Raw genomic sequence first — 25,228 nt, forward strand, 5'->3', positions numbered from 1 at the left:
ATCACTGCTTCCCTAAAATACATCCCATTCCTTGCCCACTCTCCTCCCCTCCAGCTGCCCCTCACAGCATATTAACATCCAAAGGTCTCTCTTTTACACACCTATCACTTAACACATAATCCAATAACCATCTCTCCTACTCACATATGTATACTTATATATATCTCACTTTTTAAACCAGGTATTCCCAATCCTTCTTCAACACACAAATCCACAAGCTCTTCACCATTTCCATTTACAACACTGAACACCCCATGTACTCCAATTTTACCCTCATTTGCCATATTACTGACCTTCGCATTTAAATCACCCATCATTGTAACCCAATCTCATGCGTCAAAGCTGCTAACACACTCACTCAGCTGCTCTAAAAACACTTGCCTCTCATGATCTTTCTTCTCATGACTATGTGCATAGGCAGCAGTAATCACCCATCTCTCTCCATCAACTTTCAGTTTTACCCACATCAATCTAGAATTTCTTACACTCTGCATACTCCCACAATTCCTGCTTCAGGAGTAGTGCCATTCCTTCCTTAGCTCTTGTCCTCTCACCAACCCCTGACTTTACTCCCAAAACTTTCCCAAACCACTCTTCCCCTTTATCCTTGAGCTTTGTTTCACTCAGAACTAGAACATACAGGTTTCCTTCCTGAAACATACTACATATCTCTCCTTTCTTCTCATCTTGGTTACATCCACATACATTTAAATACCTCAGTCTGAGCCTTCAAGGAGGATAAGCACTCCCTGCTTGACTCCTTCTGTTTCCCCCTGTAGAAATTGAAATACAAGGAGGGAGGGTTTCCAGGCCTCTCCTCCCACCCCTTTTGTTTCCTTCTACGACATGTGGGAATGTGTGGGAAGTATTCTTTGTCCTCTATCCCCAGTAATGAATCTGGGAGTGGAATTAGCAGTGGATAGAACCATGAAAGCAGAATGAGTCACATGGTGTGGGAGAGGGTGAAGGTTGTGGGAGCATTGAAGAATGTGTGGAAGGTGAGAACGTTATCTCAGAGAGCAAAAATGGGTATGTTTGAAGGAATAGTGGTTCCAACAAAGTTTTATAGATAGGGTTGTGCGGAGGAGGGTGGATGTGTTGGAAATGAAATGTTTTAGGACAATATGTGGTGTGAGGTGCTTTGTTCGAATAAGTAATGAAAGGGTAAGAGAGATGTGTGGTAATAAAAAGAGTATAGTTGAGAGAGGAGAAGAGGGTGTGTTGAAATGGTTTGGTCACATGGAAAGAATGAGTGAGGAAAGATTGACAAAGAGGATATATGTGTCAGAGGTAGAGGGAACAAGGAGAAGCGGGAGACCAAATTGGAGGAGGAAGGATGGAGTGAAAGAGATTTTGAATGATCGAAACCTGAACGTACAGGAGGGTTAAAGGGATGCAAGGAATAGAGTGAATTGGAATGATGTGGTATAGCAGGGTCGACGGTCTGTGAATGGATTGAACCAGGGCATGTGAAGCGTCTGGGGTAAACCATGGAAAGTTCTGTGGGGCCTGGATGTGGAAAGGGAGCTGTGGTTTCGGTGCATTATTACATGACAGCTAGAGATCGAGTGTGAACGAATGGGGCCTTTGTTGTCTTTTCCTAGCGCAACCTCGCTCACATGAGGGGGGAGGGGATTGTTATTCCATGTGTGGCGAGGTGGCGATGGGAATGAATAAAGGCAGACAGCATGAATTATGTACATGTGTATATATGTATATGTCTGTGTGTGTATATATATGTATACATTGAGTTGTGTAGGTATGTATATTTGCGTGTGTGGACGTGTATGTATATACATGTGTGTGTGGGTGGGTTCGGCCGTTCTTTCGTCTGTTTCTCTGAAGGAATAGTGGTTCCAACAATGTTGTATGGTTGCGAGGCGTGGGCTATGGATAGAGTTGTGCGCAGGAGGATGGAGGTGCTGGAAATGAGATGTTTGAGGACAATGTGTGGTGTGAGGTGGTTTGATCGAGTAAGTAACGTAAGGGTAAGAGAGATGTGTGGAAATAAAAAGAGCGTGGTTGAGAGAGCAGAAGAGGGTGTTTTGAAATGGTTTGGGCACATGGAGAGAATGAGTGAGGAAAGATTGACCAAGAGGATATATGTGTCGGAGGTGGAGGGAACGAGGAGAAGAGGGAGACCAAATTGGAGGTGGAAAGATGGAGTGAAAAGGATTTTGTGTGATCGGGGCCTGAACATGCAGGAGGGTGAAAGGAGGGCAAGGAATAGAGTGAATTGGAGCGATGTGGTATACAGGGGTTGACGTGCTGTCAGTGGATTGAATCAAGGCATGTGAAGCGTCCGGGGTAAACCATGGAAAGCTGTGTAGGTATGTATATTTGCGTGTGTGGACGTGTGTATGTACATGTGTATGGGGGGGTTGGGCCATTTCTTTCGTCTGTTTCCTTGCGCTACCTCGCAACTGCGGGAGACAGCGACGAGGTATAAAGAAAAAAAAAAAAAAATAAATAAATAAATAAATAATATATATATATATAAATAATATATATATATATAAGGGATAAGAGTGAGTGCTCAAATTACAGAGGTATAAGTTTGTTGAGTATTCCTGGTAAATTATATGGGAGGATATTGATTGAGAGGGTGAAGGCATGTACAGAGCATCAGATTGGGGAAGAGCAGTGTGGTTTCAGAAGTGATAGAGGATGTGTGGATCAGGTGTTTGCTTTGAAGAATGTATGTGAGAAATACTTAGAAAAGCAAATGGATTTGTATGTAGCATTTATGGATCTGGAGAAGGCATATGATAGAGTTGATAGAGATGCTCTGTGGAAGGTATTAAGAATATATGGTGTGGGAGGCAAGTTGTTAGGAGCAGTGAAAAGTTTTTATCGAGGATGTAAGGCATGTGTACGTGTAGGAAGAGAGGAAAGTGATTGGTTCTCAGTGAATGTAGGTTTGCGGCAGGGGTGTGTGATGTCTCCATGGTTGTTTAATTTGTTTATGGATGGGGTTGTTAGGGAGGTGAATGCAAGAGTTTTGGAAAGAGGGGCAAGTATGAGGTCTGTTGGGGATGAGAGAGCTTGGGAAGTGAGTCAGTTGTTGTTCGCTGATGATGCAGCGCTGGTGGCTGATTCATGTGAGAAACTGCAGAAGCTGGTGACTGAGTTTGGTAAAGTGTGTGAAAGAAGAAAGTTAAGAGTAAATGTGAATAAGAGCAAGGTTATTAGGTACAGTAGGGTTGAGGGTCAAGTCAATTGGGAGGTGAGTTTGAATGGAGAAAAACTGGAGGAAGTGAAGTGTTTTAGATATCTGGGAGTGGATCTGGCAGCGGATGGAACCATGGAAGCGGAAGTGGATCATAGGGTGGGGGAGGGGGCGAAAATTCTGGGGGCCTTGAAGAATGTGTGGAAGTCGAGAACATTATCTCGGAAAGCAAAAATGGGTATGTTTGAAGGAATAGTGGTTCCAACAATGTTGTATGGTTGCGAGGCGTGGGCTATGGATACAGTTGTGCGCAGGAGGATGGATGTGCTGGAAATGAGATGTTTGAGGACAATGTGTGGTGTGAGGTGGTTTGATCGAGTAAGTAACGTAAGGGTAAGAGAGATGTGTGGAAATAAAAAGAGTATGGTTGAGAGAGCAGAAGAGGGTGTTTTGAAATGGTTCGGGCACATGGAGAGAATGAGTGAGGAAAGATTGACCAAGAGAATATATGTGTCGGAGGTGGAGGGAACGAGGAGAAGAGGGAGACCAAATTGGAGGTGGAAAGATGGAGTGAAAAAGATTTTGTGTGATCGGGGCCTGAACATGCAGGAGGGTGAAAGGAGGGCAAGGAATAGAGTGAATTGGAGTAATGTGGTACACCGGGGTTGACGTGCTGTCAGTGGATTGAATCAAGGCATGTGAAGCGTCTGGGGTAAACCATGGAAAGCTGTGTAGGTATGTATATTTGCGTGTGTGGACGTATGTATATACATGTGTATGGGGGTGGGTTGGGCCATTTCTTTCGTCTGTTTCCTTGCGCTTCCTCGCAAACGCGGGAAACAGCGACAAAGCAAAAAAAAAAATATATATATATGTATATATATATATATATATATATATATATATATATATATATATATATATATATATATATATATTATTTTTTTTATTATACTTTGTCGCTGTCTCCCGCGTTTGCGAGGTAACGCAAGGGAACAGACGAAAGAAATGGCCCAACCCCCCCCATACACATGTATATACATACGTCCACACACGCAAATATACATACCGATAGAGAGAGAGATAAGTATTTTTTTTATATAAAAAAAGGTCCTTGGGTAATTTGTTTCTTTTAATGTAGGTATTTCTTTAAATTGTAATGAATTGCTTGTATATGTTAGTCATTATTGTTTAGATTTACATTGCAAACTAATGTACAGAATTTATGTGGATATGTGTTAGTTTTTACCTCTGTTCTGGTAATTGTGCTGGTGATATGTTTATGCTTGTCCTTATAATTGTTCATTTGTGATCTTATGACCATATGTTCTGAGATCATTTTTTGGCACAGAGTTTGACTGCATATATGGTCAAAGCTCAAAAATTCAAACTCTTCAAGCCCATACAGCTCAAGAATCCACAAAGTTTCCAATTTAAGCTTATTATTCTTACTTTCATGCAAAAATAAAAGCTATGCAAGTGTTTCAATACCCATTGAATAGCATAGCATTGGAAGTGGAACAATGTGACATGGTCATAAAATTCCCTACTGATAGTCAAATGAACAAAGGCATCACTAACATAAATCACTGCACATAGTGGGGCTTAACAAATTGTGGTACAAGTGCCCCAAGTGATGTAGAAATGAAAGGTGTGTATTTCTGGCTCTCTTTTGTGTGACAAGACCATAAAGTTTCATTGCTCAAGAGTACATAATTTTCAGGAATCTGCACATTGCTTTGTCCCTAGCTGTTAGAATTTTATTAGAATTTCTTAGCTTTGATTGTGTATCTTTGTATAATTTATTGCATTGAAACACTTCCTCTGATACTTTTTGGGTGCATTGAAAGGTTTCTCACTTTAATGTATGCATATAGCATGTTGGAACACAGTACTTTTCTGGTTACATTTCTGGTAAGTTCTGTTCAGTTTCTTTAAACACTAGCAATTTGTTTCAAGTGATAGTAATGTTATGTGATAAGAATTTATCTGTTTATCCAATTGCTTGTGTGTGTTAACAATCTTAGGTATATTATTTTAACATAAAAAAAACTTAATTTGATTGGCATGCTTGTAAAATAAAAACAATAAAATAAAGTTTTCTGCTATAGGCATTGGTATTAAGGTATTAAGAATATATGGTGTGGGAGGTAAGTTGCTAGAAGCAGTGAAAAGTTTTTATTGAGGAAGTAAGGCATGCGTCCGTGTAGGAAGAGAGGAAAGTGATTGGATCTCAGTGAATGTTGGTTTGCGGCAGGAGTGCCTGATGTCTCTATGGTTGTTTAATTTGTTTTAATTTGTTTGCAAGAGTTTTGGAAAGAGGGGCAAGTATGCAGTCTGTTGTGGATGAAAGAGCTTGGGAAGTGAGTCAGTTGTTGTTCGCTGATGATACAGCGCTGGTGACTGATTCGGGTGACATACTGCAGAAGCTAGTGACTGAGTTTGGTAAAGTGTGTGAAAGAAGAAAGCTGAGAGTGAATGTGAAGAAGAACAAGGTTATTAGGTACAGTAGGATTGAGGGACAAGTCAATTGGGAGGTAAGTTTGAATGGAGAAAAACTGGAGGAAGTGAAGTGTTTTAGATATCTGGGAGTGGATTTGGCAGCGGATGGAACTATGGAAGCAGAAGTGAATCATAGTTTGGGAGAGGGGGCAAAAGTTCTGGGAGCATTGAAAAATGTGTGGAAGTTGAGAACGTTATCTTTGAAAGCAAAAATGGGTATGTTTGAAGGAATAGTGGTTCCAACAATGTTATATGGTTGCGAGACATGAGCTATAGATAGAGTTGTGCAGAGGAGGGTGGATGTGCTGGAAATGAGATGTTTATGGACAATATGTGGTGTGAGGTGGTTTGATTGAGTAAGTAACGAAATGGTAAGAGAGATGTGTGGTAATAAAAAGAGTGTGGTTGAGAGAGCAAAAGAGGGTGTTTTGAAATGGTTTGGTCACATGGAAAGAATGAGTGAGGAAAGATTGACAAGGAGGATATATGTGTCAGGGGTGGAGGGAATGAGGAGAAATGGGAGACCAAACTGGAGGTGGAAAGATGGAGTGAAAGAGATTTTGAGTGATTGGAGCCTGAACATTCAGGAGGGTGAAAGGCATGCAAGGAATAGAGTGAATTGGAACAATGTGGTATACCGGGGTCGACGTACTGTCAATGGATTGAACCAGGGCATGTGAAGCGTCTAGGGTAAACCATGGAAAGTTTTGTGGGGCCTGGATGTGGAAAGGGAGCTGTGGTTTCAGTGCATTATTACATGACAGCTAGAGACTGAGTGTGAACAAATGTGGCCGTTGTTGTCTTTCGTAGCACTACCTCGTGCACATGTGGTGGGAGGGGGTTTTCATTTCATGTGTGGCGGGGTGGCAATAGGAATGAATAAAGGCAGACAGTATGCATTATATACATGTGTATATATGTATATGTCTGTGCATGTGTATATATATATGTATATGTTGAGATGTATGGGTATGTATATTTGCGTGTGTGGATGTGTATGTATATACATGTGTATATGGGTGGGTTGGGCCATTCTTTCATCTGTTCCTTGCGCTACCTCGCTGTTGCGGGAGACAACGACAAAGCAAAATAAATAAATGAATAACGTTGAGATGTATAGGTATGTATATTTGCGTGTGTGGACGTGTCTGTATATACATGTGTATGTGGGTGGATTGGGCCATTCTTTCGTCTGTTTCCTTGTGCTACCTCACTAACACGGGAGACAGTGACAAAGCAAAATAAACAAAAGAAAAATATATTTATTTATTTATTTTGGTTTGTATGTAGCATTTATGGATCTGGAGAAGGCATATGATAGAGTTGATAGAGATGCTCTGTGGAAGGTATTAAGAATATATGGTGTGGGAGGCAAGTTGTTAGAAGCAGTGAAAAGTTTTTATCGAGGATGTAAGGCATGTGTACGTGTAGGAAGAGAGGAAAGTGATTGATTCTCAGTGAATGTAGGTTTGCGGTAGGGGTGTGTGATGTCTCCATGGTTGTTTAATTTGTTTATGGATGGGGTTGTTAGGGAGGTGAATGCAAGAGTTTTGGAAAGGGGGGCAAGTATGAAGTCTGTTGTGGATGAGAGAGCTTGGGAAGTGAGTCAGTTGTTGTTCGCTGATGATACAGCGCTGGTGGCTGATTCATGTGAGAAACTGCAGAAGCTGGTGACTGAGTTTGGTAAAGTGTGTGAAAGAAGAAAGTTAAGAGTAAATGTGAATAAGAGCAAGGTTATTAGGTACAGTAGGGTTGAGGGTCAAGTCAATTGGGAGGTAAGTTTGAATGGAGAAAAACTGGAGGAAGTAAAGTGTTTTAGATATCTGGGAGTGGATCTGGCAGCGGATGGAACCATGGAAGCGGAAGTGAATCATAGGGTGGGGGAGGGGGCGAAAATCCTGGGAGCCTTGAAGAATGTGTGGAAGTCGAGAACATTATCTCGGAAAGCAAAACTGGGTATGTTTGAAGGAATAGTGGTTCCAACAATGTTGTATGGTTGCGAGGCGTGGGCTATAGATAGAGTTGTGCGCAGGAAGGTGGATGTGCTGGAAATGAGATGTTTGAGGACAATGTGTGGTGTGAGGTGGTTTGATCGAGTAAGTAATGAAAGGGTAAGAGAGATGTGTGGAAATAATAAGAGCGTGGTTGAGAGAGCAGAAGAGGGTGTTTTGAAATGGTTTGAGCACATGGAGAGAATGAGTGAGGAAAGATTGATCAAGAGGATATATGTGTCGGAGGTGGAGGGAACGAGGAGAAGTGGGAGACCAAATTGGAGGTGGAAAGATGGAGTGAAAAAGATTTTGTGTGATCGGGGCCTGAACATGCAGGAGGGTGAAAGGAGGGCAAGGAATAGAGTGAATTGGATCGATGTGGTATACCAGGGTTGATGTGCTGTCAGTGGATTGAATCAGGGCATGTGAAGTGTCTAGGGTAAACCATGGAAAGTTGTGTGGTGCCTGGATGTGGAAAGGGAGCTGTGGTTTCGGGCATTATTTGCATGACAGCTAGGGACTGAGTGTGAACGAATGGGGCCTTTGTTGTCTTTTCCTAGTGCTACCTCGCACACATGAGGGGGGAGGGGGATGGTATTCCATGTGTGGCGAGGTGGCAATGGGAATGAATAAAGGCAGACAGTGTGAATTGTGTGCATGGGTATATATGTATGTGTCTGTGTGTGTATATATATGTGTACATTGAGATGTATAGGTATGTATATTTGCGTGTGTGGACGTGTATGTATATACATTGTGTATGGGGGTGGGTTGGGCCATTTCTTTCGTCTGTTTCCTTGCGCTACCTCGCAAACGCGGGAGACAGCGACAAAGCAAAATAAATCAATAAATAAATATGTATATATATATATATATATATATATATATATATATATATATATATATATATATATATATATATATATATATGTACATAGTCATACTTGCTGCCTTCATCCATTCCCGTCGCACTAGGAATATTCTTTATTTATCTTTTACAAATGATGCAAGCTTCTTGTGTGTTTATATGTTATTCACTCTTAGAAAGGTAATCATAAGCTGTATACAGTGACTGAGTGCATATAAAATGCAGTTACACCTGGAAAAAGAAATATTGAACTTATACACACATTTACAGGAATAAGGAGCATAATCCCATCCTGTCCATTCAACATCTCCCACACCAACATAGAGGAAAATTTACTATTGTTTAAGTCTCCTATATGATGTATACTATACAGGTACACATGTTCTATAAGGAAAATATTTTTTTCACATATGTTGTTGTGTAAGGATTAAGAAAGGAGAGTAGGAGAACGTGCTGAACTATAATTATATCCAGTCTTCTTGACAAAGATTGTGTGTAAAGTACTGGAAAAGATAATCAGAAAGCAAATGGGTGACTTTCTGTTAAGAAGAAACTACCTAAATGATAGATCATTAAGATCAAGTGAAAAGAGTTCCATGTGCTAATAACATGCCTCACAGATTTCTATAGAAAAGTGAGCTCCATTTAAGTTAAGAAAGGAGAAGGTAAGATGGGTTGTCTGTATCTGGACTGCCAGAAAGCTTCTGACACTATCATTATAATAATGGTACAGATCTGAGGTGGATCAAAAGTATCTTGTAGGTCTGATTTCATTCAGGTGTGTTTTGGATGTAGTGTTAATCATAACTGTCCAGTTGTTTAAATATGAGCATGGGTTATGTAATGTTATAATTTAGCATTACTTTTACTGATTTTCTAATAATTTTCATTCCTGCAGGTACATGCTAGATCTTCAAAGAAAGGCACGTCTCTCTCTTTCCTTCCTGATGTTCCAGTTTTGTGACCTGTACATAGTGTAGTCAGCCTCAGTGATTAGACCCTGTCATCTCTCAGCACCAGACACCGTAGCACTGCATAAACATGTGGATTCATATATTATTTTTTGTATATAGTCATACTTAAAACTTAAAGCTTATGAAATAAAGAAATTTAAGTGAAAGATCTCCAGTAAAGAGCATCTTCAACTTTGGCACTTGACAGTCAAAGGTTTCTGTGTAACTGTGATTCGAATAAGTCTGCTTGTTTTAATTATAAGGTTTGAATTTGACATCTATGCACTATGCAAATACAGTATATAATATGATGTGTGTATGTTTTTGATGAATGGTACACAGAATTATCAATTCTTAAAGTTTTATTTCCTGAAATTTAGTAGTTTCAATTAGTGACCAAGAGTTTCTGCTCATTTATTGTCATTGAAAGTGCCCTATTACTCTTGAAAGTATTTCTGTGATAATCATGTCTAAACAGATGTTTAAAGACTGAACATATATTTGCTTACAACTGTGAAAACCTGGATGAAATATAAGGTATGTACGGAGGTCTGATGCTGGGAGAGCCCCAGATGTCTCCAGCATATACGGTCACCAAGGCAACTAGAATGTATATTTCACTGATACTGTATGTCCCAGATTCATTTTGATACAGTTCGTCAAGTGCGCAAGCCATGGTCAGGATTGCCAGTTTAAGAAATACTTCACAAAGAGTATAGATATTTCTAAAATGTTTAATATGCTTATGTATCATTGTAAGATGTTGCCAAGTATTAAAACTTCATAATTAGAACTTCAGAAAACAAAGTCGTTATCAAGATTATGTATTGAAACTTCTTTTATTTATATATATTGCTCTCAGTATATATATGGTTATTTACTCCATTATAATGACCAGATTAATATTAGGTCTAGCAGTTGCAGATGTTCCTTCAGGATATGTAAATTGGGAGTAGTAGCTTTATGAAAGTTTTCATGGGTGCTTCATAATAGCCGATGATAATGGTTGGGACTTGCAGTATATTCTTGTGGAGAAAGGTGTTGATGGCCGCATATGTGAATGGCAGTGGAATAAGCCGTATGGAAGATAGAATGTAACATTTCCAGCTTTAACATTCTAGGATTTGTAGTTAATGTTAAATTGAGATTGATGCACCATCATCCTCATTTTACCCCTGTTTTTACACTGTAGATTGCATTGTATAAAATGTACTTATTGTTTGTATAATACAATATATTTTTTTTTTGACTGGGCCATGCTACTTACTTGTATGTTGAAAATGTTGAAGATGTTGACTGCCCCTCTGCTTTTCATGAAACCAAAGTTTCACTTTTCAACGACTTATTGTCTGTGGTAGATTATTTGTATTGCTGGGAGGCCAAGATCTAAAAATTTTGTAATTGAAAACCCCTTGGACTCAATTCCTCAGTGATGGCAAAGCTGTCAAATGTTGATTGTCATGGATGTGCAAGTGTAATTATAAGGCAATCCCAGGTATTTGAGACTAATAAATTGCTCATCAAGACACTTTATCTTAGATACTATAGTATATCAGTAAATGATGATGTTGCATTAGATTTGCTACACAAACTTTCCAATTAATAATATCAAACTGAGAATGAATTTTAAGAATAAACTAGATTTCCCAGTGTATGCATTGTGTTAAGGTCTCCCAGCTTACAAGTTTGTTTTGGGAAACCAGATAATGGAGTTATATCCTCTTCCTTGATTGCTGGCAGTTGACCATTTGATTGGGCTGGCTTGTCAAGCTACATTAGTTCCATTGTTTGTTGATGGTGGAACTGTCGTCTGTTGACAGTAACAGGAGTATGTATATAAGTTTATTGAAATTTTGTGTGATACAAATATGTAATTTGATTAGAATCCAATAACTAAAATGGTAATTACATCATTAAAAGAAAATTGCCTTCAATTAAAATGCTAGAATTTTGAATGGTAACAATTAAATTCCCTTCCCACTGTATGCAATGTGACTAAATGTCTCTCAGCCTACAAATTTGTTTTGGGGAATCAAAATATGCAGTCTTATCTTTTTAACTAATTGTTAGAAGCTGACCATATTTTTAAAGCTGGCTTACCAGAGGATGTATGAAATGTTTTGCTGTAAACTTTGAGGAAACCACAATTTATAGGTCATGGGTAATGTGTCATTGTATTTTTTTCAGTGAAAAATGAAATTTTATTAGAAAATAATAAACAAATCATATTTCAGTCGGGAAGAAAATTACATTGCTTGGCAACAAAAAGATAGGAGTTGCCTATGGCTCATAGAGGAGGTTTTCTTTCTAGTTGTGGCCTGCTGACTTCAGATATTCATAAGGTAGGCAAGTCACATGCAGAACTTAATTAGAACAGCCTGTATAGTATAACATTCATATTGAATTTATGCAGAAAATATTTTTTTGTGGTAGTATTATTATGTATGCATAATTTCTGTTATTAGAAGTGGAACATTTCAAAGTATATATATATATATATATATATATATATATATATATATATATATATATATATATATATATATATATAAAATGATTTTTTCATACATATTCGCTGTTTCCTGCATTATTATTATTGTTGTTATTATTATTATTATTATTATTATTATTATTATTATTATTATTATTACTATCACCCCAAGACTCCCTTCAGAAAGAGTCCTGGGATTATCCAAAGACCCCTTTTAAAGAGGCACCTGTAGCTCCAAGGCTACAGCATGCTCATTAGCAAGGACAGATCGACCTTTTCAAGCAAAATGTTCATCTTGATAATAATCTGTTTTTTCAAATGAAAAAAAGATACAGGAATACACACACACACACACACACACACACATGTAGAAGTACACGTTTCCATACGATTGCCATTTTCCATGTTACATAGTTGCACCAGAAACTGATGAAAAACAGCCACATCTGCTTACATCCATGAACTTGCTGTCACATATAATGTACTGAAATTACGGCTTCTTATTAACATTTATGCCTCATGGTTTACCCTGGATGTTTAACATCCCCTGGTTGTCAATATATATATATATATATATATATATATATATATATATATATATATATATATATATATATATATATATATATATATATATATATATTTATTTTGCTTTGTCGCTGTCTCCCGCGTTTGCGAGGTAGAGCAAGGAAACAGACGAAAGAAATGGCCCAACCCACCCCCATACACATGTATATACATACACGTCCCCACACGCAAATATACATACCCATACATCTCAATGTACACATATATGTACACACACAGACACACACATATACACACATGCACACAATTCACATTGTCTGCCTTTATTCATTCCCATCGCCACCTCGCCACACATGGAATAACATCCCCCTCCCCCCCCATGTGTGCGAGGTAGCGCTAGGAAAAGACAACAAAGGCCCCATTCGTTCACACTCAGTCTCTAGCTGTCATGCAATAATGCCCGAAACCACAGCTCCCTTTGCACATCCAGGCCTCACAGAACTTTCCATGGTTTACCCCAGACGCTTCACATGCCCTGAGTCAATCCACTGACAGCACATCAACCCCGGTATACCACATCGATCCAATTCACTCTATTCCTTGCCCGCCTTTCACCCTCCTGCATGTTCAGGCCCCGATCACTCAAAATCTTTTTCACTCCATCTTTCCACCTCCAATTTGGTCTCCCACTTCTCCTCGTTCCCTCCACCTCCGACACATATATCCCCTTGATCAATCTTTCCTCACTCATTCTCTCCATGTGCCCAAAGCATTTCAAAACACCCTCTTCTGCTCTCTCAACCACGCTCTTCTTATTTCCACACATCTCTTACCCTTAAATTACTTACTCGATCAAACCACCTCACACCACATATTGTCCTCAAACATCCCACTTCCAGCACATCCACCCTCCTGCGCACAACTCTATCCATAGCCCATGCCTCGCAACCATACAACATTGTTGGAACCACTATTCCTTCAAACATATATATATATATATATATATATATATATATATATATATATATATATATATATATATATATATATATATGTATATATATATATATATATATATATATATATATACTTTCGTCTGTTTCCTTGCACTACCTTGCTAATGTGGGAGACAGCGACAAAGCAAAATAAATAAATCAATATATATATATATATATATATATATATATATATAACTGGCAATTTTTCTAATGCATAGACACTGAAAATTTCCATGGATTCTAATCGTTAGCAAACAGAAAGGTCCAGAAATGCAAGCTAATGCTATCAGTTAGATACAGTCATCTTATTCACAGCACTGTAATATTATGGGGCTCCTTGTTTAATGCATCAGATGTGTTCCTGAAAAGTTTTGCAATAAGTGAAATTACTTTAAGCGAAGCCTGTTTGCTAAAGACAATTTTATAAAGTGGGGATATGTTCCTAAGGAATATTTCTGTGCACATTTCCCCACACTTGCTGTTCTGTGTTACTTAAATACATTAAGGATTACCATCACATGGCAAAATAAAGTGCTTTACTGATATCGAGAGGACATCATCTATTATCATATTGCTTTATCACATTATTGTTGTCCACTTCCTATAGCATTAACATTCACAAAATTATTGTACTAGATGCAGGGCACTTTCAACTCATTTTAGCAGGGATATAATACAGTTACAAAGAAGAAAATCTTTGATAATTAGCACTAATGCAACAAGTGGGGATGATTGTGGGAGGACTGAACCACTATGCTTGCGTACATTGAATCCAGAGGTATGGACAGATAAATGCTATGTGAATGCTTCAGTGTGATTTAAAACTGAGTATTTTATGGAATGTTTACAACAGGAAGTACCTGTTTATTAATCTCTTTAACTTTGTGACCTTAGGGAATGTATTTAGTGAACATTCATGTTAATTAAGACATATTACAGCATGATGTTATGATAATTTTATGCAATGGTTATACAAATATGTTAAAAGTTTCAGGATGATAGTATACAACAGAAAACTGGCAACAGTGTTCAAAGGGCACTGTGGGTATAATGAATAAAAAACTATATATTAACATAATGCCAACATTTTTAAGTTATTCTTTTAACAAAAGAATATTTGTAATTGTTTGTTAGTTTGAAAAGTGGGTTGGGGAAGAGTATAAAACATATGCCAAAGCATATTGTGTTAAAACAGGTCTGGAGGGAAAGGTAAGGAACACCATCCTGTTGGGGGTCTCCCCAAACATCGAACTTGAACAAAAACCACATAATGTGTCATAATGAAACTATATATACAGCTTCAAAAGTAGTGGATACATGAGACAAGTATATATATATATATTTTTTTTTTATTTTGCTTTGTCGCTGTCTCCCACGTTTGCGAGGTTGCGCAAGGAAACAGACGAAAGAAATGGCCCAACCCACCCCCATACACATGTATATACATACACGTCCACACACGCAAATATACATACCTATACATCTCAATGTACACATATATATACACACACAGACACATACATATTACCCATGCACACAATTCACACTGTCTGCCTTTATTCATTCCCATCACCACCTCGCCACACATGGAATACAATCCCCCTCCCCCCTCATGTGTGCAAGGTAGCGCTAGGAAAAGACAACAAAGGCCTCATTCGTTCACACTCAGTCTCTAGCTGTCAAGCAATAATGCCCGAAACCACAGCTTCCTTTCCACATCCAGGCCCCACACATCTTCCATGGTTTACCCCAGACGCTTCACATGCCCTGATTCAATCCACTGACAGCACGTCAACCCCGGTATACCACATCAATCCAATTCACTCTATTCCTTGCCCGCCTTTCACCCTCCTGCATGTTCAGGCCCCAATCACTCAAAATCTTTCTCACTCCATCTTTCCACCTCCAATTTGGTCTCCCACTTCTCCTCGTTCCCTCCACCTCCGACACATATATATTGAATCAGGGCATGTATAATGAGGAATCAGTAGGAAGATGGGATTTTGCTAATATGAAAAGAAGTGCTGCCAAGCAAGATATATCAACACCAGACAGTGTACTGCAAACCATTATCTTAGTAATATACTCTCACAAGTTAATTAATTCTTCTTGGGTTAGTTCAGGAGTACATCTCTTGTTTGTTGGATGTTTTATTTTACTTACATGATATTCTTTCACAGGAGAGATTTCTTTTTTTTTTTCATGAAAAACATGCATTTTCCAGTGACTGGAAAGTATAGCGTCAAATCATTAGTTTGCAGATTACAACACAAATTCATAAAAATACAGAAATACAAAAAATTTTCAAATAAATATAAATTTCTTTAGTCAACTGGGTCTTCTACATTATTACAGGTGCATTTCACTAACTCTACTGGAACCCTCTCAAATTTTGGTGGTATTCAGAGTTGAGAGATACTATTAATTTTCCAAACCATAGAAATTTTGCCAAACTAGATCTTTTTTTCTCAACTATAGGTGTTTCCAAACCACAGACTGCCAGAATAAAATGAACAGGAGTGATGAGATGCACAGCAATGTGCTGTCAATGGACTGACCCAACACATATGAGGCAGCTGGAGGAAACCTTGGAAAAGTCCTCAGAGGCCTGGTTGTGGACGGAGAGCTGTGGATTCAGTACATTACACATGATGAGAGAATGGATGTGAACAAATGAGGCCTTTCTATATCTATTCCTGGAGCTGTCTGGGGAAACAAAGAACAAGTATGAAAGAAATATATATATATATATATATATATATATATATATATATATATATATATATATATATATATATATTATCCCTGGGGATAGGGGATTAAGAATACTTCCCACGTATTCCCTGCGTGTCATAGAAGGCGACTAAAAGGGGAGGGAGCGGGGGGCTGGAAATCCTCCCCTCTTTTTTTTTTTTTTCCAAAAGAAGGAACAGAGGGGGCCAGGTGAGGATATTCCAAAAAGGCCCAGTCCTCTGTTCTTAACGCTACCTCGCTAGCGCGGGAAATGGCGAATAGTTTGAAAAAAAAAAAAGAAAAAAAAAAAAAAATATATATATATATATATATATATATATATATATATATATATATATATATATATATATATATATATATATATATTTCTTTCTTTCTTTCATACTATTCGCCATTTCCTGCATTAGCAAGGTAGCGTTAGGAACAGAGGACTGGGCCTTTGAGGGAATATCCTCACCTGGCCCCCTTCTCTGTTCCTTCTTTTGGAAAATTAAAAAAAAAAAACAAGAGGGGAAGATTTCCAGCCACCCGCTCCCTCCCCTTTTAGTCGCCTTCTACAACATGCAGGGAATACATGGGAAGTATTCTTTCTCCCCTATCCCCAGGGATAATATATATATATATATATATATATATATATATATATATATATATATATATATATATATATATATATGAAGATGCGCGTTCACATACACTTTATTCGTATATATATAAATATATATATATATATATATATATATATATATATATATATATATATATATATATATATATATATATTTTTTTTTTTTTTTTTTTTTTATACCTCGTCGCTGTCTCCCGCGTTTGCGAGGTAGCGCAAGGAAACAGACGAAAGAAATGGCCCAACCCCCCCCATACACATGTACATACATACGTCCACACACGCAAATATACATACCTACACAGCTTTCCATGGTTTACCCCAGACGCTTCACATGCCTTGATTCAATCCACTGACAGCACGTCAACCCCTGTATACCACATCGCTCCAATTCACTCTATTCCTTGCCCTCCTTTCACCCTCCTGCATGTTCAGGCCCCGATCACACAAAATCCTTTTCACTCCATCTTTCCACCTCCAATTTGGTCTCCCTCTTCTCCTCGTTCCCTCCACCTCCGACACATATATCCTCTTGGTCAATCTTTCCTCACTCATTCTCTCCATGTGCCCAAACCACTTCAAAACACCCTCTTCTGCTCTCTCAACCACGCTCTTTTTATTTCCACACATCTCTCTTACCCTTACGTTACTTACTCGATCAAACCACCTCACACCACACATTGTCCTCAAACATCTCATTTCCAGCACATCCATCCTCCTGCGCACAACTCTATCCATAGCCCACGCCTCGCAACCATACAACATTGTTGGAACCACTATTCCTTCAAACATACCCATTTTTGCTTTCCGGGATAATGTTCTCGACTTCCACACATTTTTCAAGGCTCCCAAAATTTTTGCCCCCTCCCCCACCCTATGATCCACTTCCGCTTCCATGGTTCCATCCGCTGACAGATCCACTCCCAGATATCTAAAACACTTCACTTCCTCCAGTTTTTCTCCATTCAAACTCACCTCCCAATTGACTTGACCCTCAACCCTACTGTACCTAATAACCTTGCTCTTATTCACATTTACTCTTAACTTTCTTCTTCCACACACTTTACCAAACTCCGTCACCAGCTTCTGCAGTTTCTCACATGAATCCGCCACCAGCGCTGTATCATCAGCGAACAACAACTGACTCACTTCCCAAGCTCTCTCATCCCCAACAGACTTCATACTTGCCCCTCTTTCCAAGACTCTTGCATTTACCTCCCTAACAACCCCATCCATAAACAAATTAAACAACCATGGAGACATCACACACCCCTGCCGCAAACCTACATTCACTGAGAACCAATCACTTTCCTCTCTTCCTACACGTACACATGCCTTACATCCTCGATAAAAACTTTTCACTGCTTCTAACAACTTGCCTCCCACACCATATATTCTTAATACCTTCCACAGAGCATCTCTATCAACTCTATCATATGCCTTCTCCAGATCCATAAATGCTACATACAAATCCATTTGCTTTTCTAAGTATTTCTCACATACATTCTTCAAAGCAAACACCTGATCCACACATCCTCTACCACTTCTGAAACCACACTGCTCTTCCCCAATCTGATGCTCTGTACATGCCTTCACCCTCTCAATCAATACCCTCCCATATAATTTATATATATATATATATATATATATATATATATTTATATATGAAGATGCGCTGATGATACAGCGCTGGTGGCCGATTCATGTGAGAAACTGCAGAAGCTGGTGACTGAGTTTGGTAAAGTGTGTGAAAGAAGAAAGTTAAGAGTAAATGTGAATAAGAGCAAGGTTATTAGGTACAGTAGGGTTGAGGGTCAATTCAATTGGGAGGTGAGTTTGAATGGAGAAAAACTGGAGGAAGTGAAGTGTTTTAGATATCTGGGAGTGGATCTGGCAGCGGATGGAACCATGGAAGCGGAAGTGGATCATAGGGTGGGGGAGGGGGCGAAAATTCTGGGAGCCTTGAAGAATGTGTGGAAGTCGAGAACATTATCTCGGAAAGCAAAAATGGGTATGTTTGAAGGAATAGTGGTTCCAACAATGTTGTATGGTTGCGAGGCATGGACTATGGATAGAGTTGTGCGCAGGAGGATGGATGTGCTGGAAATGAGATGTTTGAGGACAATGTGTGATGTGAGGTGGTTTGATCGAGTAAGTAACGTAAGGGTAAGAGAGATGTGTGGAAATAAAAAGAGCGTGGTTGAGAGAGCAGAAGAGGGTGTTTTGAAATGGTTTGGTCACATGGAGAGAATGAGTGAGGAAAGATTGACCAAGAGGATATATGTGTCGGAGGTGGAGGGAACGAGGAGAAGAGGGAGACCAAATTGGAGGTGGAAAGATGAAGTGAAAAAGATTTTGAGTGATCGGGGCCTGAACATGCAGGAGGGTGAAAGGAGGGCAAAGAATAGAGTGAATTGGAGCGATGTGGTATACCGGGGTTGACGTGCTGTCAGTGGATTGAATCAAGGCATGTGTATGGGGGTGGGTTGGGCCATTTCTTTCGTCTGTTTCCTTGCGCTACCTCACAAACGCGGGAGACAGCGACAAAGCAAAAAAAAAAAAAAAAAAATGAAGATTCGCGTTCACATACACTTTATTCGTGTATATATATATATATATATATATATATATATATATATATATATTTTTTCTTTCTTTTAAACGATTCGCCATTTCCCGCGTTAGCGAGGTAGCGTTAAGAACAGAGGACTGGGCCTTTTTTGGAATATCCTCACCTGGCCCCACTCTGTTCCTTCTTTTGGAAAATTAAAAAAAAAACGAGAAGGGAGGATTTCCAGCCCCCCGCTCCCTCCCCTTTTAGTCGCCTTCTACGACACGCAGGGAATACGTGGGAAGTATTCTTAATCCCCTATCCCCGGGATATATATATATATATATATATATATATATATATATATATTTTTTTTTTTCATACTTTTCGCCATTTCCCGCGATAGCGAGGTAGCGTTAAGAACAGAGGACTGGGCCTCTAAGGGAATATCCTCACCTGGCCTCCTTCTCCGTTCCTTCTTTTGGAAAATTAAAAAAAAACGAGAGGGGAGGATTTCCAGCCCCCCGCTCCCTCCCCTTTTAGTTGCCTTCTACGACACGCAGGGAATACGTGGGAAGTATTGTTTCTCCCCTATCCCCAGGGATAATATATATATATATATATATATGTATATATATATATATATATATATATATATATATATATATATATATATATATATATTATTAGGTACAGTAGGGTTGAGGGTCAAGTCAATTGGGAGGTCAGTTTGAATGGAGAAAAACTGGAGGAAGTGAAGTGTTTTAGATATCTGGGAGTGGATCTGGCAGCGGATGGAACCATGGAAGCGGAAGTGGATCATAGGGTGGGGGAGGGGCGAAAATTCTGGGAACCTTGAAGAATGTGTGGAAGTCGAGAACATTATCTCGGAAAGCAAAAATGGGTATGTTTGAAGGAATAGTGGTTCCAACAATGTTGTATGGTTGCGAGGCGTGGGCTATGGATAGAGTTGTGCGCAGGAGGATGGATGTACTGGAAATGAGATGTTTGAGGACAATGTGTGGTGTGAGGTGTTTTGATCGAGTAAGTAACGTAAGGGTAAGAGAGATGTGTGGAAATAAAAAGAGCGTGGTTGAGAGAGCAGAAGAGGGTGTTTTGAAATGGTTTGGGCACATGGAGAGAATGAGTGAGGAAAGATTGACCAAGAGGATATATGTGTCGGAGGTGGAGGGAACGAGGAGAAGAGGGAGACCAAATTGGAGGTGGAAAGATGGAGTGAAAAAGATTTTGTGTGATTGGGGCCTGAACATGCAGGAGGGTGAAAGGAGGGCAAGGAATAGAGTGAATTGGAGCGATGTGGTATACCGGGGTTGACGTGCTGTCAGTGGATTGAATCAAGGTATGTGAAGCGTCTGGGGTAAACCATGGAAAGCTGTGTAGGTATGTATATTTGTGTGTGTGGACGTATGTATATACATGTGTATGGGGTGGGTTGGGCCATTTCTTTCGTCTGTTTCCTTACGCTACCTCGCAAACGCGGGAGACAGCGAAAAAAAAAAAATTTCTTTTTCTTTTTTTTCAAACTTCGCCATTTCCTGGTTTGCAGTACACTGTCTGGTGTTGAAACATTCTCTCCCGGCCCCCTTCTCTGTTCCTTCCTTTGGAAAATTAAAAAAAAAAAAGAAAAGAAAAAAAATATATATATATATATATATATATATATATATATATATATATATATATATATATAAATATTTTTTAAGTGATCGGGGCCTGAACATGCAGGAGGGTGAAAGGCGGGCAAGGAATAGAGTGAATTGGATCGATGTGGTATACCGGGGTTGACGTGCTGTCAGTGGATTGAATCAGGGCATGTGAAGCGTCTGGGGTAAACCATGGAAAGCTGTGTGGGGCCTGGATGTGGAAAGGGAGTTGTGGTTTCGGGCATTATTGCATGACAGCTAGAGACTGAGTGTGAACGAATGAGGCCTTTGTTGTCTTTTCCTAGCGCTACCTCACACACATGAGGGGGGAGGGGGATGGTATTCCACATGTGGTGAGGTGGTGATGGGAATGAATGAAGGCAGACAGTGTGAATTGTGTGCATGGGTATATATGTATGTGTCTGTGTGTGTATATATATGTGTACATTGAGATGTATAGGTATGTATATTTGCATGTGTGGACGTGTGTGTATATACACGTGTATGGGGGTGGGTTGGGCTATTTCTTTCATCTGTTTCCTTGCGCTACCTCGCAAACGCGGGAGACAGCTACAAAGCAAAATAAAAATAATAATATAATATATATATATATATATATATATATATATATATATATATATATATATATATATAGATCTTCTTTCTTTCAAACTATTCGCCATTTCCCGCATTAGCAAGGTAGTGCTAAGAACAGAGGACTGGGCCTCTGAGGGAACATCCTCACCCGGCCCCGTTCTCTGTTCCTTCTTTTGGGAAAAAAAATATATATATCCATATATTAGCGAGGAAGCGCAAAGAAACAGACGAAAGAATGGCCCAACCCACCCACATACACATGTATATACATACACATCCACACATGCAAATATGGAATAACATGGAATAACACATGGAATAACAACCCCCTCCCCCCTCATGTGCGCGAGGTAGCGCTAGGGAAAGACAACAAAGGCCCCATTCATTCACACTCAGTCTCTAGCTGTCATGTAATAATGCAATGAAACCACATATATATATATATATATATATATATATATATATATATATATATATATGTAAAACTGCCCCAGGTGTTACCAGACTCAGCCTGCTTAAGGTTACACTAAGAGTGAAGAGTCACCTTTCGGGAGGTGGTATCATTGGGAGTACAGTCTCATCAAAGAACATATCACTCCAAAGGAGTCTACATTTTGCTGCTACTGGAAGTAGTACAGTCTTTAGAAAGATCTTGGGTAAGTCACATCAGGAATCTTTCACTGAAACTGGTCCCGGCATGATTATAAAATAATAACACATCCCAAAAATTTCAGTATACAAAGTTTCTCATCCACAGACCATGTGATCTCATGCTTCATCAACATCTCTAATCAAGCCAGCATTAAGCACGTACCCACAAAAAGAAATATACACCAAATCTCTTCCCACAAAGAAACCAGCTCAGATGCAACCAGTCACCATCATTAGAAATTGGGAAGCAAATCCAGACTCATAATAACAACCATAAATAACTTTATCATTCAAAGACAAACATAAAATTGGCACACCTTCCTGACAGTAAATCACAAGGCCCACAGCAACCAAGTCTTGCACACATGAAAGAAAATCCACTTTTTTGCACCAATCCAGTTTCCACTCATTAATCACTCCTGTCCCATTCCAATGAAATCCATTCTCCTAAAGAAGACACAACAAACTCATGAGACACTATTCAGCAGTCATCCACAAACCAACCTCACCCCTAAACAGTTTAGGAAAGTCATGAAAATCCTACAGGAAATCAATTCATAAACAGATTCCAACTCACACTTCACTTGATACCAGCAATGCAATTAAAACCTTGATGACATATCATACATTCATATAAAACACTATAATGTCTGAATTCACAGACATCTTCAACTATTGATTACATAACTCCCATTATTGAAACCCTCCAAACCATCCAACTTCCCCTCCCTCTGCTGCCTTATATCACTTTTATCCTCAGTATCCAAACCCTGAAAAACTTGTGTACAACAGAATATAAAAAAAATTCTACAATTAGCATGACTTCAGACCCAAATACTCTATGACCACACTAAACAATGAGCTTACACAACATACCCTAGATGGATTCAACTAACCAAAACCCCCCTTCCTGTACAGTATTAGTGACAATAGGCATCAACAAAGTATTTGATGCTGTTCCCAATATATCAACAAAAAATATTCAACCACTCTGTACAATAATGATAAAAAGTGCTTAGTCAATTTCATATCTGACTGCCATACAAAGGTCACTCACAATGGCTCCAATTCTAAAGGACTAAAATTCTACGATTAAGTTCCTCAAGAAGCCGTTCTTTCTGCAGCTCTCTTTAGTCTCTTCTCACTCGATTTCCCATTACTTCAGGTAAACCTCAATACGAAGGTACATTTATATGCAGACAACCTTACAATTACATCACAACACCCTTACACCACAATAGCAAAATCAGATAGTGGCTCATCAAGAACAAAAGTCTGCATCTCCACAAAAGTCTTCAATAATTCTTTTTAACGCCAGAAAGACATGAATCCAGCTCACACTCTCCAGTCACTTAGAATGTATATAATCGTTCTTAGTGAACAATATGCTAACCATTCTAGGCACTGCATGTGACACACAACATTCACTTCCCATACCTATAACATCAACACAAAAGAATACACAAACTAAATGCCTTCAAAATACTTATCTTGTACCAGATTTAGATGATAAAGAAAATCCTCAACATCTTGTATGAACAATTTCTCTATTTCACTCTAAAGTATGCCTCACCAATTTCTCAAAAACAAGAATAACAAGGTTGCAAACCACACAAATTAGTGCATTCAGAGCAATCACTGGCTGCTTAGAAACCATAGACACACAATACCTTCACAATAAAACAAAAATGCTACCAATACATTACCACCTGTACATCTTTAGCACTCAATTCTATTCAACCATTAAAGTCCTCTCATCTAATCCACTAACCCTCAAGTAGAAGTAGAAATCTTACCCTTGCCTCACATTTCAGAAGCCTCTTCTTACAGGTACCCCAAACAAATATTAAACTGACAAATCACATAGATACCGAAATAACCCAACAACCACTAAAAAGCTGACTTCCAACTTAGTCATTGACTCCATCCCACCAGATATACACCCATAAGGAACCAAAGTTCCCAGAAAACATGAATACACTCTCCTGTCTATAATCAGGACACCACCCTTAATTACAACGCTACAAATACTGTTTTAATATATCCTAAGACCCTTTATGCCGATGGTGCAACTGACTTAAAGAAGACATCAGGCACCTACTACTCAATTGCCCTAGGCTCTCTGCATACACAGGCACACACAGGAGCATCATGAAGATAGAAAGAAGGTTACACCACCTGTGAAAAGTCATTTTTGGTGAGGCTGTATCATGGGGAGCATCGTCTCGTCAAAGAACTTCTCACTCCAAAAGTGTCAACATTTCCCTGTTACTAGAAGTAGCATAGCTTTAAGCTGGAGGAGCTTTAGAAAGGTCGTGGGTAACACCAGGACTCTTTCATAGAAACTGGTCCTCGGGTAACTATAAATAAATATATAAATTAATGTATATCCCATGGGACTAAGAAGAAGAGTACTACTCACGTATTTCCAGCATGTCATAGAATGTGAGTAAAGATGGTCATAATTGGGGGTTTGAAACCTTTCTAGTAATTCAATTTCTTAAAGTTGTAACACAAGAAGCAGCCAACTGAGGAGTGCTCATTTTCCTCATAGGCTTAGGCTGAGATGTCTGAATGTGTCTGGATGTGACCAAGATGAGAAGAAAGGACAAATATGATGAATGTTTGAAGAAAGGAATCTGAATGTTCTAACTCTGAGAGAAACAAAGCTAAAGTAATAGGGAAGAATAGTTTGGGAATATCTTAGGGTTTAAATCAGGGGTAAGTGTGAGAGTGAAAACTAACAAAGGAGTAGCACTTTTCTTGAAGCTGTAGTTAGAGGAATGTGTGAAAAAGTGTTAGGAAATGAGCACCGGACTGGTTTGGGTTGAAAGCAGGTTATGAGAGATGGGTGATTATTAGTACTTATGCACCAAGCCACAAGAG

General features: G+C 39.0%; 2 protein-coding genes across 8 annotated transcripts in view; one reads left to right on the forward strand and one right to left on the reverse strand.

Moving 5' to 3' along the window:
- The window catches only part of Syx1A (Syntaxin 1A), a 339,980-nt gene extending 329,123 nt beyond the window's left edge, over nucleotides 1-10,857 (forward strand). For all 4 annotated transcript variants that reach the window (XR_011716756.1, XM_071693838.1, XM_071693836.1 and 1 more), the window contains exon 10: nucleotides 9,429-10,857. The gene's annotated coding sequence lies outside the window, so the exon portion shown is untranslated. The remainder of the gene's footprint in view (nucleotides 1-9,428) is intronic.
- Nucleotides 10,858-10,996: 139 nt separating this feature from the next.
- Nucleotides 10,997-25,228, reverse strand: part of LOC139765896 (N-acetylated-alpha-linked acidic dipeptidase 2-like) — a 119,633-nt gene continuing 105,401 nt past the window's right edge. For 2 of the 4 annotated variants that reach the window (XM_071693832.1, XM_071693828.1), the window contains one exon: nucleotides 10,997-11,293. In XM_071693832.1, the coding sequence (XP_071549933.1) occupies nucleotides 11,254-11,293 (40 nt within the window). In that variant the 3' untranslated portion in view covers nucleotides 10,997-11,253. Of the gene's footprint in view, nucleotides 11,294-13,644; nucleotides 16,127-25,228 lie in introns of those variants that run through there. The other 2 variants (XM_071693831.1, XM_071693829.1) reach the window with 2 other exon arrangements.

This window comes from Panulirus ornatus, chromosome 56 (assembly GCF_036320965.1).
Source record: "Panulirus ornatus isolate Po-2019 chromosome 56, ASM3632096v1, whole genome shotgun sequence".
In the NCBI taxonomy this organism is placed as follows: Eukaryota; Metazoa; Arthropoda; class Malacostraca; order Decapoda; family Palinuridae; genus Panulirus; species Panulirus ornatus.